Source organism: Podarcis filfolensis (genome assembly GCF_964270895.1).
Source record: "Podarcis filfolensis genome assembly, chromosome: 1".
In the NCBI taxonomy this organism is placed as follows: domain Eukaryota; kingdom Metazoa; phylum Chordata; class Lepidosauria; order Squamata; family Lacertidae; genus Podarcis; species Podarcis filfolensis.
The window spans coordinates 65,426,228-65,446,775 of record NC_139604.1 but is presented as its reverse complement, the minus strand read 5'-3'; the positions used below and the strand labels follow the sequence as shown (position 1 = coordinate 65,446,775).

At 41.9% G+C, this 20,548-nt stretch overlaps 1 protein-coding gene and 1 long non-coding RNA gene across 3 annotated transcripts in view; both read left to right on the top strand.

Moving 5' to 3' along the window:
• Window positions 1-479: 479 nt before the first annotated feature.
• Window positions 480-8,667, top strand: LOC310751275. Of its 2 annotated transcripts, XR_014542442.1 has the most exons (3): window positions 480-842; window positions 5,602-8,100; window positions 8,142-8,667. It is a non-coding gene; the product is annotated as an uncharacterized lncRNA (long non-coding RNA). The 2 variants fall into 2 exon arrangements; XR_014542443.1 differs by lacking the exons at window positions 480-842; window positions 8,142-8,667 and adding an exon at window positions 897-2,176 and having other exon boundaries at window positions 5,602-7,977.
• A 4,198-nt stretch (window positions 8,668-12,865) lies between these two features.
• Window positions 12,866-20,548, top strand: part of NUCB2 (nucleobindin 2) — a 30,270-nt gene continuing 22,587 nt past the window's right edge. Inside the window, exon 1 of the mRNA XM_083590286.1 lies at window positions 12,866-13,282. Coding sequence (XP_083446412.1) covers window positions 13,262-13,282 — 21 coding nt within the window. The 5' untranslated portion in view covers window positions 12,866-13,261. The remainder of the gene's footprint in view (window positions 13,283-20,548) is intronic.

Genomic DNA, 20,548 nt, shown 5'->3' with positions numbered 1-20,548 from the left:
TGCAGTGAGGGGAATAACTTCACCAGTTTAATTTTCTTCACGTGGCTGTTGCACAGGAGAGGGGGGGGTGGAGTTTACAACCATTCCTACACGCTGTACCTTAACTTGTTACATCATTCTCGGCGCATGCACTTTTAATTGCTTTCGGAAGTGCCTGGATACTGACCAAGGTGCGATACATCGTCACCTGAAGGCTGCCCTTTTCCCACATCGTCCTGCCACGTGGGCCAGTGAGCAATGTACGAGGCAATCTTTGCCAGCTAGTGTTTCGTACTAGAAATACTTTTTAGGGGGTGTCATCTGTTTCTCACAGTGCACTTTTCACAGCTGCATGACAGAAATTCAGCAGGTAGTGTTCAACTTCGTGCTTGAGAAAGCCTCATTTCGTATTTCTGCTTGCCACAAAGCAGCTTCAAGGAACAGGATCCCTGCCAGGAAAGCAGAAGGGTGGGGTGGAAACTTAAGCTTTCCACTAATCTCTTGCCAGATAGCAAAATTCCTCAACCCCAAAATAGTAGAACTATTATTGGTATAACTAACTCTTCGAACTAGAGCTTCAAAATGTGGCCTGGAGTGGCAACTGGCATGAGAACTTAGAAGGCACAGTCTCAACACTAGTTGTTTTCTACGAAAATCAAAACCCTCCCACTTCTCATCTCACTGGCTGTCTCCTATAATGGGTGGAGGCAAACAACAGTGGGGTGACCGAAAGGGGTTGGATTTCATGCTTCGTCCCAGACAACGTGACTTTTGTTCCTGAGGACGTGCTGTTTATGGCAGCATCTATGATCAGCACGTCAGGACTAGGTTGGAGATGTCACCAGTGTCTGCATTTTACAGCAGTAAGGACAACATGATGGTCATTTACTTTACTCCTTGACGATAAGCTTATATTCCAGGGGGAGGAATGATCTATTTTAAACACAGTATATCACTAGAGTGAATATTAGGACACTGCCTGTACAAATGTGATTGTTGGACTTGGAACAATAATTCTGCTTCTAAACCAACACACATATTTCTAAAAACGACCCAAAAGTAATCGTTTAGTTGGCACTGGTTAAATGATTCATTCACAAGTTAGCTTCTACTGAGCGCAGGTTTATAGTGATAGTAAATAGATTCAAAGAAGAGAGGGAGAGTAAACAATCATTTCCTGTTCCTGCCATTAGATCTAAGTAAGAATGTTTTGAATTACTGGAAACTTGCATAAAAAATGTGAGCTGGTATGCAAATACAGGAACACTGAACTTTATCATGTGCTACAGGGAAAAGACTGAACGTACCCAAGGGAAAATAAACTAAAACAAGACATATGAAGTAATATCAATTGAAAGAGCAGACTAGGTCTGAAAAATAGAATTAGGCAGTATATTTTCAGGTCAGACTAGGCAAACAGCTATTACATAATGCATGTTTAATATCAATGGAAACAATCGTTCAAAAATTACTGGTGAAAAAAATATTAGAAATAAAGAAGGAGAAATAAAAGTATTGTCATTGAATTTGGTTATACAATTTTAACAGTATATAAAGATGTTAAAGGCTGAGGTTCAGTCTTTTTCCCCTGTAATGTATTATGACAAAACTCAAAACCAAAAACATTTAATTCCTAGTGAAGGTGCAATTTAATGAAAAAAATACTTTAACTGCTTTTGCTAAATTTAAACTAATATTGTTAAAATTACACCTATATAAGCCAGGAGTTGCCCAGCTATATGAGAAATGGACAAAGTACACAGTAGTTTGTATGCCGCTCAGTCCTGCTTCCCTCATAATCGTCTCTTTCTTTACTTTTTTTTTGTTAGGTTGTATTAAATCAGACTTAGACTTTTGTTCCACTGAACACAGTGAAACACACATCCAAATAAACATGCATAGGATTGTGCTGCTTGAATATTTAAAATGCCAGTAAGACCATAAGGCTATTTAAAATCTCTTGAATACCTTGTAATTGCATCACTTCTTAGAAAGTGACTGAAGTTGGAACATCCTGACATGTCACAATATTTGCAGACAATGTGTCTGAGATATGCACAATTCTCCGCAGAGTAATAACACTTGAAATAAGCCCAGAGTTTTATTTAGGGAGTTTTTCAGCGTGGAATCCTGATATTAAAAACTGGGCTAAATTTACCTCTGATTAGTCCAAGGATACAGGAGGACAGAGGGAAAGGTAATTTCATACTTTTACTGTACATGTGTATGCCTCCCTCCTTTCTTCCCTCCTTTGTGGAACTCAAAGAAGAGTACCGTATTTTTCCCCCTATAGGATGCACTTTTTCCCCTCCAAAAATGAAGGGGAAATGTGTGTGCGTCCTATGGGGCGAATGCAGGCTTTCGCTGAAGCCTGGAGAGCGAGGAGGGTCGGTGCGCACCGACCCCTCTCGCTCTCCAGGCTTCAGGAAGCTATCCGCTAGCCGTGGGAGAGCTGCGCGACTTTGCGTAGCTCTACCACGGCTAGCGGAGAGCTTGCCTGCACCCAGAAGCTTGGGGCGTGCTGCACTCAGCACGCCCCAGGCTTCGGGCTTCGCGCAGCTCTCCCACAGCTTGCGGATAGCAGCCTGTTCTGGGGGCTGGGGTCGGGGGACGCTTGGGCTTCCCCCGCCCCAGCCCCGCACCTGGGGGTGAAATAATTTTTTTTCTTTATTTCCCCCCAAAAAACCTAGGTGCGTCCTATGGGCCGGTGCGCCCTATGGGACGAAAAATACGGTACATGTGGTTCCCAGGCAGTCATCCATCCAGGCACTCATCTGCTTAGCTTCAGCAAAGTGGTGGCCTCATGCAATCAGACCATAAAGGTAAAGGTAAAGGGACCCCTGACCATTAGGTCCAGTCGTGACCGACTCTGGGTTTGTGGCGCTCATCTCACTTTATTGGCCGAGGGAGCCAGCGTACAGCTTCCGGGTCATGTGGCCAGCATGACTAAGCCGCTTCTGGCGAAACAGAGCAACACACAGAAACGCCGTTTACCTTCCCGTACAGCTTCCAGGTCATGTGGCCAGCATGACTAAGCCACTTTTGACGAACCAGAGCAGTGTGTGGAAATGCCGTTTACCTTCCCGCCGGAGCAGTACCTATTTATCTACTTGCACTTTGACGTGCTTTCGAACTGCTAGGTGGGCAGGAGCTGGGACCAAGCAATGAGAGCTCACCCCATCGCGGGGATTCGAACTGCCGACCTTCTGATGGGCAAGTCCTAGGCTCTGTAGTTTAACCCACAGCGCCACCATACCCTGAGATAATATCTTACAACATTTGTATGGAATTGACTCAGAATATTTTCTATTTTCCATAAAACTACTGAATTATTAGACAAATGTTGCATTTGAGGAAATAATATTTGACATACTGTACAACCCTATAACCTGGTTCACAAATCACTTTAAACTACGGTATTGATAACTATGGTTTAAAGGTCAACATGCAGCATATACTACTGAAAATTGCAACCACTCCATTCCTACCCGACCCCTGCTACTGGTGTGCTGCTGGGACCTAAAATGTGGCTTGGTTTAGTCAGTGTTATGTTGAAGCTGGGCACATTCTTTGTTTGCTGGGGGAAAACAAACCATGAGCCTGCATTTGGACACAATGCTAAGCCAAACCGTGGCTTAGCTCCCTGCCACCACAAGAGCAGCAGGAGGATGGGAAGAGCAAAGCAGCTGTGATTTTTCAGCCTGTGCACCAGCACACTGTATTCACCTTTAAACCACAATTAAGCTTAACTAAGCAGTGTGCAGACGCTGACAATGTTGGAAATAAGGAACCCTCTTTAATCCTTTTCATAAACAGCATATGGAAACATTAGTACTGAGTAGTTCCTTTTCCTCCCTTATCTATTTAAAACATTTTATGCTACTTTTCCATTTTAAAATATTAAAAAGCTGATCTCAAAGGTAACAACATATCCTAAAGAAATTATTTAGAACACTCAATAATTGCTCCATTTATAAATAAAGGCAAAATGAGCAATTAATAGGAATATTAGCCAGGGTTACTATATAACTCCACCTTTGTCTCTACACTTATCCATATAGTTTCCTTCCTTCCCATATTCTGTATGTTGTGATAACTGCAACGTACCACCTATGTCTCAGTGCCTCTTGCCATGGAACTCTGTAGGTCAGGAAGAAAGACATATTCAATACCTTTTTTTCTCTTCTTCATTATTGGTTAGCTGCTGGGACTGGGAAGGGAGGGCGGGGAGAGGAAATGGAAAAGCTTGATAGGATTAATGTCCACCTCCTGTCCTCTGTCTGGTTCACACAAGAAGCAGTCACACATAATTTTGGAATATCTTATGTATGCTGACTTTTATTGCTGTTGAAGACCTTCACTATGGTTGAGACAATATTAACTTACAAATGAGGCTCTGGTGTGTTGGATCGAGTTACGTAGGTCTATCAAAACATATCTAAATTGTTGTTCTGGAAAAATATCACAATCCAAAAGATCCATAATAGTTAAATAGGGCCCTACAGTTTTAAAATCAACCATTACATAAAAAAGTATATTTTGGGACTATACTGTGAAACGGTGTTTATGTTTTTTGCAGAGATTGCAATTTTATCAGTGTGATGGATTGTGAAAGTAGGTCAAAACCTTGATTAAGGATTACTGTGTTGTGGTGGTAATGTTTTAAAGCAGTCAGCACATTAACTAATCACTGTGGGTTCATACTCACACTAGAGTCCACAAGTGGGGTAAAAATGACTGTGGCCCACCAGTTACAAAACAGTAATACAGAGCCAGAACAAAATGGTGATGGGCTGAGGCAAAGATTGGCATAATCAGCTAGGAATAACTAACATTTTCTATTGATACGTAATCTCTCTTTGGAAATTGCCACATTGTTTGCCCCTGTTATTTCCTTGTGGTAGGGACTTCCACAGTACTGTGGAAGTACAGTAATGTCTGTACTGTACTTAGCTTTCTTTCAGCTAAGTACAGACATTAGCTCTGGAGGTGTTGTAATTAACCTTCTAATTTGAGGCAGGATTTGCTGAACTATAGACTCTAAGTCAGAGGTTCCCAAACCTATTTGGCCTACCACTTCCTTTTAAAAAAAATAATGCTCTCACAAGAAGTAAATAAGGAGGCCGTTTACAGGATAAAGGAAGTCTTTTATTTTTATGTTATGTTTTCTTTGTGTAAGGGGATAGGAGTTTAATTTTGATAATTAAATTGTCAATGGTGGTGGGTTTATTTGTATGTATGAGTTGTGAACTATGTTTAAAAAAATTGCTCTGCAGCCCCCTGGAAATATACCTTCTTTAAGCGAACATACAGAAAGGTGCTGCAGCACCCCTGCCCGCCTTCCTTTCTGTTCCTGTTTAATAATAATATTCAATCTCCCTTCCTAATTTCCTTCAATGCTCCCTCAGTCTCTTTCCATTCAGAGAAAGGCGGGGTGGGGGCTTCCTGGCTCAGCAGGAGACTTAACTGGAGGAAGGAGGACAGAGTGTGTGTGCATGGAGCAAGGGGACCCAAAGGCGTTGAAGTAGCCCTAGACTGAGTCTTCTCCTTTTTTCCTTTCCTTCAGTCTGACGGTTGCTTCTGTTTCCCTCCCTTTCTCCCCTCCCTTACTTTCCCTCACAGGTACCTAACATGTCAAGGACCTTGAGGAGCTGGAACTAGCGCTGAGGATCTCCTTGAGAGGCCATCAGGAGGAGACACCTGCTGAGGAACATTTTTGCTGTCATGGGAGAAGGTGGGCCCGCCTTCCAGTCCTCAAGAATACTGGCACCAAAAGGTCTGGGTCTGGGCTAAAGAACAACAGCACAGTATGCATTCACAGACTCAAGAGTCATTGCGTGGCTTGTAAGCAAGCAATTCCTGAAACATCTTCACTACCAGCAGCTGTGGTTAGGGTGTGGTCTACAAGAAGGGAGTTTACAAGGTCTCCCTCTCGGGCCTTCTGTTCTCTGGAAACAACATAGGTTTTGGGCTCCTTGGTGTAATTTGCATGCTTTGCTGTGTTGTATCTTGCCTGAACTCTCTGTGATACTGACCTTTGACCGTTGCTTGACTTTGCCTCTGGATCATGTTTTGGACCTGAAATTATCCCCTCCGCTTGACCCTGGTTTGTTTGGACTGTGCTGCACCTTCAGCTTTGCTCTCCTTGGTGAATATTTTGCCAAGTTGCTTATAAATCCTGTGAGGGCCCTGAGGACACCCACTGGAATGTGACACAGCAAGAAGGAATTGCAGCTGTTCACTTAAGACTAGTGAAAGTAAAGGGGTACGCTCAGGTGAGTGGTTCCTTGTCCCTGGATGGACTGTAAGAATTTACAGTAGCTTATTCCTATCTGCATAGCTCCATCCTGGGTTTTATTACTTGGTCACATTAAGTGTTGGAACTGATTGATCTGGCCTAGTTATCTCTGAAAGAACCAGCAGAATAATATATGTTATTCTTGGCTTGTTTTTTTACTGCAACTTATCTGCAGGCTAAAGAATACTAATTATCCTACAAAAAGAGAGAAAAAGACTCAGTAAAAGAATATAGTAAAAGAAATTTAGGGAAGTTTTTAATGTTTTACTGTGCTTTTAATTCTGTTGGGAGCTGCCCAGAGTGGCTGGGGAAACCCAGCCAGATGGGCGGGGAAAAATAATAAAAAATATTATTATTAAGTGAGGAAGGGGAAGCAGCAGTAATAAGAGGAATGCCAAAAAGTAGAACACGATGGACGAGATAAAGCTATTCAATTAATATCAAAAACCCTAAACAACTTGGACCCCTAATAAGTTTTTATATAAGCCCAAGAGCTTCTGCATACCTGGGATAATTCTTGTTTCCTTTTGGATTGAAGACCCTCTTGCCTTATAACAATCTGCTTTTTAACTTCTCCCATTTTCAAAAGTGGTTTCTCAAGCAGTGTGAGCAAAAGGAGGGACAGCTGTTTAAGATACACGAGTCTCAATCTTTAATGTAGAAAACTCATTGCATGGTTCCTATGCATTGCCAGGCGTAATTTTAAAATTTGTTCACACATTTTAATCTATGCAGGCAGTAAGTGCATAAATGTTTTCCCTGGGTACTAGACCTAATTGATCCATGTTAGCCGCTGAAATCAATTACTAATTTTGTTGTTCAGCTTTCTATTTCATTAGTTCTTCCAAAAGTACTGGTTTTTGGCCATTCTATATCCAATTATCTAAACCCTGAAGAATCCACCTCCCTGTGCTTCTTCATATTTTGCTGGTGAGATCATGTTGTTCCTTGACATAATTGACATTGCTGTGCAGCTTCAAGCAAAGTCTAACCAAGGCTGCAGTTGTGACTATTGATTGTGGAGAGCAATGACAATGAGATTTCTCTGCAGTTACTCTAAAACGGCAACCAGTTTGTGTCTGTATAATGGGGGAAGGGGTTAACTGCAAATAAAAAAACTACAAATAAAATTTACTAAACCAGATGGGCAAAATAGATATTTATTTTTAATTCCTGTACATGGAACCCTTCATCAGGCGGAATGGAAAGGTGATTTGTTTTCCACTTAGGTTGTCTCTGCACTCAGAGGCTGGTGCCCATTGAGACTGCTAGGGCAAAAGGAAGTGAGCCCAACAGTAGGTAGAGCCAATGACAGGCAGAGTCAACTAATTATAGTTTCATCTCCATCCTCCTTCCTGCTGAATTCTTCAGTGGCAACGCTGCCAGAAGCTGCCAGCCAGTGCCATTCTCTAGAGTCTAGACTAGTTGTAATTGCTCCATCAACCCTCCACTGATCCGCATTATACACAAAATGCTCATGGCATTCTGGATCCCCGGGGGATTGGATTTTGTTCTCCATCCCATGTCTACATAAAAGCAGTTCTCTCTCAGTGCCAGGGCAGGGATTAGGATTAGCCTGTTTAGGCAGGATAACTCCTCCTATCTAATTTCTGTTTCTCCTTTTCCAGGGTAATTCTCCATAAGGGAGAGGACACCCTAAATGTGTAGCATTTGATTAAGAAATAAAGCTTTTAAACTTCCATTGTTGTCTGGTTGTTTATCCCTATATCTGTTATGTACTGAGTTGAATAGGATCCAAACTGCAGCAGTCTGATTGTTCCTAGAACAATAGGATCCAAAATGCAGCAGTCTGATTAGTCCTAGTACAATAGGATTCAGAATGCAGCAGTCTGATTGGTCCTAGAACATTGCAGCAGTATGATTGGTCGGCAGGAGCCACCCAATCCAGCTCCAGATAGAAGTGAATCCACAACCTGATTGGCTTACAGGAGAAGTCCGGAATTAGCCAATCACGTGCAGCCCATTGTGTAAATAATGTATATAAAGCAGATACTTTGAGGGGACTTCCATTCCTCCTCACCACTATGAGCTGAATAAAGAGCATTAAATCACTTTGCGACTCTGAGTATATTTCAGTATCCTTGCATTGCCTTTCAAATAAAACTCCTCAGCTGTGTTCCCAGACCTGAAAACCTTGTCACACACAGCAAGGCTGTTGTTTTGAAGTTCCAACTCTCAAACAGGATCGTAGCAAAACAGCAACTTCATTCTGCATCTTCTCATAGCTCTACAATTTCTGTGGTTAATTGGAAAAATAATTGAAGTTAATGTGTTGAGAATTATCCAAATCTTATTCCACATTGCTTTTTTTGTCAGCAGCGACTGGTGTAATAAAATACGTGAAAGCTGCATGTAATTCTTAAAATTAAGTATCTGACTGGCATTTCTCTGTGAATTTTTAAGCATGCTAATTGCTACAGATACCAAATGTTCTTTTCAGATATGTCCTCAATAATGGCAAGTGAAGCAACAATTTAAAACTGAGGGTACATCTTTCTGACATTTAAGATTACAGCTTGGCGCTTGAATAACTCTGTCAAGACCTTAACTGTGCTCATTTATTCAATATTTAAAGTTCTTCTTGTGATAAAGACACTTCTGTATCTACTGGTGCTCGGTGGAAATTAAGAAGGAATTTCAGGAATTAAAATCACATTTATTTCCTTTGATGTTTTATCAGGACTATAAAAGCTTTGTTCTCTATGTGGCCTACTGTCACGGCTCTCAAAGTGTGAGAATGAGATACAGGAAGTTGCTAAGGAGATTGGAGCAATTGCCAAACCCTTCCAAGTCTAGTTCTGTGAATTATTTCATTGGAACAGGAAACAAAGTGCTCTCATACAGCTTTCTTCCAGTAAAACAGGCAGCTGAGTGAACTATCCTGCACCCATACCAGTCTGGTGTTACTCTCAGAAACAATATAACAGTATTTTTTGTTTGCTTGCTTGTTTAGATGCCCCTCACAACCCAAGACTTGAAACTGTATTTTACATAGCTTGTGCATAAATCCAGCGCTGGTTGTTAATGGTAACACACCAGGATCAGGAGAATAGACGAGATCTGTTGAAAAAAGACCCAGTATTAGGAGGATTGACCCTGCGGCAGGATCTGAGAGCCTTGTGGATGCCAGGAAGTGTTTCAACTTGTCTTTCATCACCGAGCCCTACTCTGATAGGAGAACTACAAGATGGATGTATAGGATTATAGCCAAAGTAATGTGCCAAGACCTCACCCTTATAAAAACTTGAAGGCCAGATTTCCTCTGTGTGAGCGTTAAGGGGACTGAGCTTCCTATTGTTTCCTGCCACAGATTCACTTTTTGTTATTGCAACTAACAAGAGTCCTGTTCATGCCTTGTTATACAGATTGTGCATACACATAGCCATTGAAACACACATGGGTCTTTTTTTTAGTGTGCTTTTGTACATTGCAGACTGGTCTGCAATCAGTCAAGAGTTTGCACAGTAGTCTCAGGCCTTCTTCTGCTGCTTCAACAGCCCCATGTTGCATTTGGTCATGCGCAGAATTATGAGTTTTAAAGTAAGGGTTGACACATGTCCCAAATAAGGGAAGGTTTTTAAATTCTGAACCGTCACCACAAGTGGTATTTATTGACAGACATGGGCCGTAGCATCTTGTTTTTTAGAAGTGAAGCTACGCACACAGGCAGGGAGGAGGATTATACACCAGTACTACACTTCTCTTGAGTTACGAGGAAGGGATTTTGGACAGCAACTCTGTTGCCAAAACATATGGAAACAAGCCTTAATGAGACTAGCAGAGGAATTTAAATGCAATGAAGGTTTGTTAATTTGAACTAAATATTTGAATGAACATTGGTTTGAAGAACCACATATATTTTCCAGGATATATACCCCAAGAATTGATAGACATGGAAATGACAGTTGATGCATGGCACTGAAAGCATTCTAAATTAAGCATCACTTTCAGGAAGAAACTAGATTTCTTAGCAACAGGTATGTGGTATGTTTTTGCCAAGTGCTATTTCCTCCTTTTTCGAGAAAAGGAAAACACTTGGCAGTCTGCAGATTTTTTTGCTCTCGCTGGGAAATAGATCATGTTTTGCTGCAGCTGTCTGCTAAGAAATGGAACAGTTGTTTTGTGAGGATTACCGGCAATGTGTGTTTCCCTCTTTTCAGTATAAATAATCATCCCAACTGTAGTGAAAGCACTTTGCTTATTTTGTGTGTGGGTAGCATTTACTGTGGAACAATGTGGCCGACAGCAATAAACACATTTCTTCAAAGTTTAAGATGCAGCAGCACTACATGGTTTTATATTCAGGCCTATTGAAGATCTGCCAGCTGAGAGACTATAGGATTTGGCATAAGCCCCACAACACAACAGATGGTCCCTTCCAACTCTACAATTCTATGTGTCTATGGATACGCCAGCATAACTCCCCTAATACACCAGTGATCCCCTCCTGAAGCCCCTTTTCCCTGCATTCATATCAATTGGAAGACTTGTGTTTAGGTTTAACCATACAGAAAAATTGTTGATATACAGCACATTTGTTTACAACCTTTAATTTAAAACTATTTTGACTTGCAAGGTGGTGCACTTTAAACCCCCCACTTAATGGCCTTATTTTACCAGATGCACAAGCTTCTGTGTTTCATGAGCTACTATATCCAGTAGGGGCAAGGATTCTGTACAATTAATAATTCCCCCCTCCATCTAAGCTATACTACTGCTATCTTGCCTTGCTTGATTTGTCCACAGCTAGATAGACTTCTGACCTGACTCAAGTGCATGTCTACCCAAAAGTAAATCCTGCATTGGGGTTGATGGCTCCATCAGTGCAGCATGAGACTCTTAATCTCAGGGTTGTGGGTTCGATCCCCACATTGGGCAAAAAGACTCCTGCATTGCTGGGGGCAGGACTAGATGACTCTGGTGGTCTCTTCCCACTCTACAGCTCTATGATTCTATAGTTCTATGACTTTCAGGAAGCCAAACTGGAATTCCTCTGCATAAGATCTTGGAGAATCACTCTGGTATGAGTAGATGTTAGTACATGTTAGAAAACTTTAAAAATATTATAAACATTCCCTTAATGAATGAAATAAAGAAGAAAAACCCAAAATTACAAAGACACGAAGCTTGATAATTCACATTCTATAATGTTGATTTATGAAAAAGAAAACCCAAATATGACAAGAACATGTGAAGATACATATATAAATAACCTTGATTCCAAAGTAAAACATAAACACTTCCTATAGTTTAACTAAAAGTCAGAAAACGAAAGTCCCCCTCCAGCATTTGATCAAGTACATAGGGTTTAAGATTGTTTTGAGTTGATATGATCTGAGCTTTTACAAATTCTCTCTAGATGTCTCAAATTATTATTTTTTAAAAAAATAATTTTAATGAAAGATTTTCTTGGTTTATAAAAGTACATGCATTGTCTCTTTTTCAGGTTGTATTGTCTTCTCTACAGATCAGTTACATTTGAGATGAAACGTAAGTGTTATGCAGTATAGGGTCAGGAAAGAAGAAGGGTGGAGGCGAGGGGTGGGGTGGTGAAACATATTCTTTTATATAGTATAAGTGTGGGGTTTTGTGTCAGCATCAACTGGATAGGTTCTCTTTCTATTCACTTATTACATTTCCTTGGTAGTGAGTAGTCTCAAATCTTTTTATCCCAAAATCAAGTTTTGGGTGTTTGGAATATGCTATATGTTCTGCTTCACCAGAAGCGGCTTAGTCATGCTGGCCACATGACCTGGGAGCTGTTTGCCGGCTCCCTCGGCCAATAAAGCAAGATGAGCGCCGCAACCCCAGAGTCTGCCACGACTGGAACTAATGGTCAGGGGTCCCTTTACCTTTACCTTTACCCAAAGCAACAGAATGCTATTCCATTGACCTCTTTGCTTTACTTGTTTTAAAGACAGAGAGATGTGCTTGCATACAGGTGGAGACCATTTCGCATGGGGGTTCTGTTCCCCACGTACATCCGCAGAGTGCACATAAACACAACACACCCCATGCCGCCCTTTTGTACCACCTTTCATCCAAAGATCACATCACAGGGCTGTTCACAACATAAAATTTTATGTTTTAATGTAGCTATGTGGACTTTATATTCTTATTTGTTTGCTTGTTAGTAGCTTTAGGTTGCTCTGGGAAAAATAAAGCAGCTGGCAAATTAATTAAATAAATAAAATAAAACTTTATTCTTCTAGGACAGCTCTGATCATGGGGTCCCACATATCTGCAAAGGGACGTCTGTACTGGAGGGCTCTGCCTTCCTGGAGGGATTTGAATTTACTGGCGCCTGGGGATCCTCCTTCTCCGGGAAATTCCAGATACTGGGACCAAGGGACAATGACTGATTCAAAATGAATAACTCTCGGGCTCCCCCTTCCTCTTCTTCCAAGGCTTCTTGGCCACTGGCAGCTTCCTCTGTATCAACTCACCGCCCCCTCCCGGCTTTATTCTTCCTCAACGCGGCGCGTCACTGAGCGGGAGGGCGGGGAAATCAAACTAGCACCGCCCACCGCCGCTACCGCCACGTACCTTCCCCCAGCGCAACGCACCTCCCCAGGCCTGTTTCGCCGCCTGCGCAACCGAACACGGCTGCTTCGCCGCCGCCCAATCGTGGCCCTACGCGATGTCCAGAAGGGGGACAGGCTCCACCAATCCGCGTGCTCCGAGAGGTGGTGCCTATTACTATGGGAACGGGGGAACTAGGTTTTGCTACAGATCTGCTTCAAGGGGGTGTATCGGCGAAGAGAGGCTGAGAGGAAGGAAGGAAGGCAGGCAGGGAAGGGGAAGGAAGGAAGGCGGGCGGAAAAGAAGCCACCAGGTGCCTGGCAACTGGGCTGCTGTTGCTGGGGGCTCTGTAGGCTGCCTCTCTCTCCTAGCACGCGAGTACACAATAGGGAGAAGCCACATCAGCTGGAAGACGCTCAGGATCTCTCCGTCTCCATAGCTATGAATCACAGCGAGATAAAGGTAAGTCAGGTTTCCTCCAAAGCTGGACCAGAAGGGGCGAGCTGGCTGCCCGCTGGGATGGTGCACTTGCTTGGACCCCTCCCTGGGTAATGAGCTGAGTGGACAGGTGTCACTCTTAAGTTTCTTCTTTGCCCAACAGGTTATTCTGGCAGCACATTTTAAGCCGTGGGCAGGGTGGGAAGTGGGAGTCTGATGGGTTTATTTGCTTTTCAACTAAGGGGCTGTCAAATTGGGTGGTGGTGAGCCATGGCTATTGTTGGCACTGCAGAGCTTGCCACCTTCTGAGAAAGTGTGCTTGCCCAAGGTAGGAGAAGTGTAGCCTCGGTTAAATTGATGGAGAAGAGCTGGTCCAAGGGGTTAGCTGCACCTGGGATACTCATGCTAGCTAGCACATGTAGTCAAAGTTCCCTTTTGAATGGCAGAATTAACGCCTGTGACCTTGTGATGACATCAGTTCACCTAGGGAAAAAGAAGTGGGCTTTTAAAAAGCCAGAAGTATGCCCAGTTTTACTCTTCTTAACTCATCAATGGGATGGAGTGATAAAGGCATTATGTGAGCAACTCTTGTCCTCAAATATACAATGCAGCAAAAAGTAATACACACACACACATACAGTAACTGCTTTCTTGTTGGGGTACAAAAGTATTTGAAGTATAATCAAGTGCTTTCTGTGTTACTTCTTGAGATGGGCATGGTAGGACCACAATCTATGAGTAAGCTCCCCAATTATTGCATATTTAAGCCTGTCTTACGCTGTATGTTTGTATGTTTCAGTTCCTTGTATTTTATTTTTTATGCAAGGTGTCCTTAATATGTCAGCTACATCCAAGTTAATTCCCCCCCCCCCACTAAGTTAATCTGTAGGTAAGCAGAGTCAGCTCCTTGATGTAGGCACGTGGGTTGTTTCCTTTAAATGGTAGACTATTGCCACTTTGTTTTATTGTGCTATCAGAACAATGATTATTTAGTTCTTTAAAAACACTGTGAAATAAAATGGTTCTAGCAATGAATGAAAGCAGTGACCTGTTGATTCATCATAGCCCTTGTTATGTGTAAAAAGAGGAAAAAAGTGTGCATGGAAGCAAGCTTTCTTTTACATTCACAAGAAAACCTTGGCTGAACTGGTTTTGATGCAGTTCAGGGCTTCATGTTTTCAGATAAGATGGATAACATTAGTCCTGGCTAGGTCCCTTGTGCAAGATGTCCTCAATGGGTGCCATTCCTGAGTGTGCCTACCTCCTCACTAGTGTCCCAACTAACCATTAACTTGCTTTCTCCTTCTGGTCTCAGTCTGCATATCTGCCCAAAGGGACAGTGTTGTTCTTTCTTGTTACTTTTGCTACTGCTTGAATACTCAGAGAAAACAGGTGGGCAGGTAGTGACAGCAGGAAGGAGCAGCAGCACCAGAGCCAGGAGATGTTGGGAATTGATCGTGGCCTGCTGGAAGGGTGTGGGCCTTGGCAGATGACAAATAATACCTACCTCTGACACTAGTTTCTCATGTCACTGCCAGTACCTGTGGTCCCCCCTGGCTTCTCAGAAGATTAAAACAGGACTTCAGTGATTGTGGCATTTATACTGTGACAATTATTTCAGCATAATCACACTATCTGAATTTAATAAGAGATTTATTTGAAAATGAAGAACGGTTTTTATATTAAGTACAGTATTGTCAACAGCCTTATTTGGGAATTGGGCCATCACTGAATTTAGCAAAGTAATTCATTTCACATGGGTGGGAGTCTTATTTCCATTTTTGATTGGCCAGCTGCTCCACATAGAGCAAGGGCAAATTCATCCATTTGAAGATTTTTCTGTTGCATTCTTACCCTTCTGCCTTGCAGGGAACTTGTAAAGCGACAAATAACCATAAAGAAGTGTAGTAAGGCTGGCTGCTCCTGGTCCTCCTCTGATAAGGACTCTCCTGGCTCAGAAGACAAACTTACAAGCTCTGTGCCTGGCCCTTCAGGATGTGCAAACTCCACTGAAAGCCAGTTGCACACCTCCATCCAGATGAACAGAATTCCCAGCACACAGTACAACTAATCCCTAACCATTTGCTATGCTGGCTGGAGCTGTTAGGATTTCGAGTTGAACAATATCTGGAAGGCCACAGGTTCCCCATTCCTGATGTAATGGATTGGTGGTGGTGTTAAACAAATTATTAGGAATACCTTTGCTTTGGTGCCAGAAATTTATTAGATGCTAAGTAGAACCGCATTTTGTTAACTTACCCGTCTTGCCTGAAACAAGTTGGTTGGTGCAGCTGAAAGTGGTTTAAGAGTGCCCCTGAGAAGGAATTTGCACCTGGAGGTTTCCCCCATTCCTGTGATTGGTGCCTTCCTTTTTGTTTTTTTTCCTTTTAAAAAGGTTATAGAAAAAAATAATATATTGGCATGTATTATTGGAAATATCCAAAAGTTGAGAAGGAAAAAAAATTGTTCCTCCCTGAATATATATGCAATGTGTCTCTTCCTTCAAATCCCTCCTTACACCCTTTCTTGGGTGGCCTTGGTTTACCCCCTTAATCCTCATGCCATTAATCCTCATTTCCAACTGTGACCAGTTTTAAGAAGGTGTAACTGCATTTGGTTACATTCATCCCTTCTTGCTCTTGTCTCTCTGTTGCATTTTCCATTGCATCCTCTGTGGGCTCAGGAATATTGATGGTGCTGTATAAAATAATTATTAAATGTCTGAGCAAGTATGATGCAGTAGATAACCCCCCCCCCCAAATACACTTAGCCATGAAGCTTACTGACAGACTTGGGCCAGTCACTATTATTTTAAAGCCTTTTTGCTTCATTTGCTGTTTAAAAACTTCCAATGTAGGTTAGGCTGAGGATAAAATGAGGATGGGAGAAGAACCACGTAAGTTGTATTGAGCTCACTGGAGAAAATGCAACATCAAAGTGTTTAATTGTTGTTGGAAGAACATCAAACCTAATACCATGTTCAGTTAAATTTGAGGTACAACCACAGGCCACATTTTGACTGTTTAATGGTGCAACTGTGGAGAATGGCTTTAGCAAGATCTTCCTTCTTTTTTGAGGCTTGCATCACTTCCTTAGCAGGGTATAATTAACCTGAAGGAAAGAGGTATGAGGTGAAATATTTTCAAAGTATCCAAATATTTGAAATTCATTGAAACATATCAGTATAAACTAGAATTTTTCCTTTTCTGTACTTTTAAAAGAAAATTGGGCAGTTGTTTATCAAGGATTTTTTAGGAATAGGATATTATATCATGGGACAGGATATAGGATTAAAAGATCCAACTTTGAACCAGGTTACCCAAAAGACCAACTTTCCTTCCATTTCCTGGTAAGGGCATTGAGGTGATCAAATGGAATCAAGTTAGTCTTGCCGGAGTCTAATAATTATCAGCTTATGGTGATATGGAGGAAGCTTTTTCACTGATGTTAAAAACATGCTCCCTGTTGAAATAAGAGATGCCTTATCAGTATTGGTGTTTGCCAGCTTTTGAAGACACACCTGGTTACCCAGGCATTCTCTTTATCTGAGCCTCCGACTTCCATTACTATGTTGTTTAATTGGAAATATTTTATTGTATATTTTCATTGTGGATGTAAAAGGGTGGTATTCAACAAAGTTGTTGGGTGCATGTTTACATTTATTTATTATTTTGTGAATCACCTTCCACAATAAGTCCCAAGGTGATTTACAGCCATACAATAAAAGCAACAAAAATAGGTTTAAAAACAATACAGAAAACATAAGTCGTAAAGAAATGTTATGTATTCTAAATACATACTCTGCTTCTTTGGTAAGTTATGACTTACATAACCTTGAAAGAATATATCCAGGATAGCTTTTCTACAAGTTCCAACTTGTACAGAAGAAAAAAAGAGGAGTGGGGAGGCTGAGTATTTTTTTACAGTTCATTCTCCTTTGGAAATTATAGTCAGTAATATCTCAAAAAGAAAAAAGGGAAAAAAAGAGTTTGCTGGCTTCTTAAAGACTAACGAATTTATTACAACAATAAATATGGCATAAGAATGTTTGGTATTTTTGCTGCAAGAGACTAATATGGCTATCCCTCTGGAAACCAAAATTAGGAGATTGGGGGGATGGGAGGCACCTAGATTGTAATGTCGTGTCATCTTAAAGCAGGCTGACTATAGCTTAGAGTTGAAAAGATCTTGTCTTCTGCTGACAGATCTCAGGAGAACTACATTACTCCAGCCATCCCAGTTCAACCAGTATAGAAAAAAAAAAGAGGGCGAGGCCAGACGGAGTTAAGGCTCAGGAAAATATGGCTGTTCCAGATGCTAAATTAGCTAGGAAGCCAGTAAAGGGATTTAAGGAGAAAGGTCATATGTTCTATGAGGGAATTCCTGTTTGGCCAGTCAGTTAATTTGTGTTCAGATGAGCTATAGAGCCAGCTAGTGTGATCAAAAGCTCTTAAGTATAACTTTCCCAAATTTTCCAAATCATGAATTGGCTTTTCAGCATCATAGGTGTAAGGCAATGTGAAAATTCTGCCTTGGTGTTGACGGCACATATGAATGGACTGTAAACCGCCCTGAGACTTCCGGGTATCAGACGGTATATAATTTCAATAAATAATAATAGTAATGTATGATAATATTTTTATTATTTATACCCTACCCCCTTGGCTGGGTTTCCCCAGCCACTCTTGGCGGCTCCCAACATATTAAAAACATCAAACATCAAAAACTTCCCTAAACAGGGCTGCCTTCAGATTTCTTTTAAAAGTCAGATAGTTGTTTATTTCCTTGACATTTGATGGGAGGGCATTCCACGGGGCGGGCGCCACTACCGAGAAGGCCCTCTGCCTGGTTCCTTGTAACCTCACTTCTCGCAGGGAGGGAACCGCCAGAAGGCCCTCGGTGCTGGACCTCAGTGTCTGGCCTGGACCATGGCGGTGGAGATGCTCCTTCAGGTATACTGGGCTGAGGCCGTAATAAACATGGAGTCAGCCTGCACATGCAGCTGCCAGCCATCAACAGTAGAGGAGTCAAGTGGTGGTTCATGCACATATTCACCAGTAATTTTTGTGTAAAATATCTCCCTCAGTATTTTAAGGTAATTAGTATTCTAGTGGTACCTTGGTTGTCAAACTTAATCTGTCCCGGGAGTCCGTTTGACTCCTGGAACTGTTTGAAAACCAAGGTGCGGCTTCCGATTGGCTGCAAAAGCTTCCTGCACTCAATCGGAAGCCGCAGAAGCCATGTTGGAAGTTCTGCTTCCTAAAAATGTTCGCAAACCGGACCATTTCCGAGTTTGTGGCATTCAGGAGCCAGTTTGTTTGGGAGCCAAGCTGTTTGACAACCAAGGTACCACTGTATAAGATAAATTTCTGTTTGGACGATAAGAAGTCGTCATAAACTTGTAGGTTTATGTCCAGCTTGCCAAAGTATTTCTCCCTCCAGGCAGAGGCAGCCACTTGATACTTAAGACATCTGTGAACCTAAGAAGGTCCATTTAATCCAGAATCTGTCTCACACAGTGGCCCGTCAGATGCCTCTTTGAAGTCCTTAAGCAGGGTTTGAAGACCATGGCACTCTCCTGCTGCAGAGTGGACTTTGGTAATCTTTGGTACTTGAGTGAGGCCAAAATTTGGCACCCCCCAATGGATCTTCTCAATTTTATACCCCCTCAGCTCGGTGCATTTAAAAAACAGTCATCAGTACAAATTCCATCAAATAACAGTTGCTCTATGATTGTTCCAGATGTGAGGCAGCAGGGGCAACAACCTTCACTAGGGTTCATGTAGTGCTACTCCCTCTGTTATCATTTCTCCCTCTGTTAACATGAGGAGTGCCAAACATGAGGGATTGAGTATGGAAAAGGCAGGAGGAGGGGTTGTAGTCTAGCAGGAGAGGTGAGAAAAGCCACACTTGCAAGTATTAAAGACACAGAAGCTTGCAGGTGCAGCTTTTCTCACCTCTACATGCCAAGGAGCACCTGCCAAAAATTCCCTCTTCTGTGCAGCCATTAAAGGGACAGCAGCCCTGTTTTCCTTTGCAGCTAGTCCTTGAAGGATCGATAAGAATTACTTTCTTCTAATCTGAAGCCTTTCTCCAAATGTCCCTGCTTGTCAGAAGTGGGACAGGTGGTTTCTGGGGAAAGGGCATTTTTAGTTGGGGTGCCACAATTGTAGAATTCTCCTCCTAGCAAGGCGTAACCTGGTAGCTATCTTTTTAGTTCCAGACAAACTTTTATAAATGTTCCCAAGATGTTAATTGCTTTTGTTTTGAATTTTAGTATTATTGTTATGTTCCCTTCTATTGTGTAGATTTCTTCCTTTCTTTTGAAACACCTAGTAAATGTTTATATTGAAGGGTGACATAAAATACTATTTTAAAATACATGTAATAAAAAATGTTAACCAAGAAGTGAAATGTGAATTGGCTCCTATAACTCTTTAATTTCTTCAGGGTGATTAACTTTGAAGCATGAACATGTGTGGCCTGACCTTCGATCTATCTATCCTGGCACTGGCAAGCAGGTTCTCGCTAGGGTTTCTTCCCCAAAATGTACTACGCTTTAACTGTAGATGCCTGTGGTTGATATCGCTGAGAGTAAGCTTTCATAACCTCCTGTCTTCATTGCAGGGGGCTGACCCAGAGCTCAGCAAATTGGCCTGGACAGTCTTACACTTACTATGTTGGTTGCTGTGTTTAAATGCTGGAAGATGAGACAGGTTAAATTCACAGTGCAATCTTATGTGTCTTGACTTCCTCCTAAATTCCCATTTTGGTTAGAGCAACTAAGGACAAGGGGCTGGGCACAAAAGTGCCAAGATAAGCTTATAATCTTCAAATGGAGAACTACTTAGCCCTTAGCCCACGTGACCTTAGAAATTGGATTTTTGCTCAGGATGCCAACCAAGACAGAGCATCCATGATTGCCCCCCATTACTCTACTTGGTACCCCCAAATTAAGACCAATCATTCAAGGCCCCCTTACCTTGAGACTCTGACCTTCCCCCAACTACACAGGGCCTTTGTAGAAATAAGATTCCAACAGATGCCCTCAGCATATTTAGAGGGGAGGTATAGGGGAATTCCCCATATGGATCGCAAATGTATATGTGGATGCAATCAGGTAGAGGACATTACACACTATTTGCTGATTTGCCCCCTGTATACAATGCCCAGAGGAAAATGTATATTGCCAATTCTTAATTGGCTTCCAGGTTGATCCACACAGGAAGTGACAGTTGAACTCCTAGCAGATAAACATCTATACATTACACACCAGGTAGCCAAATTTGT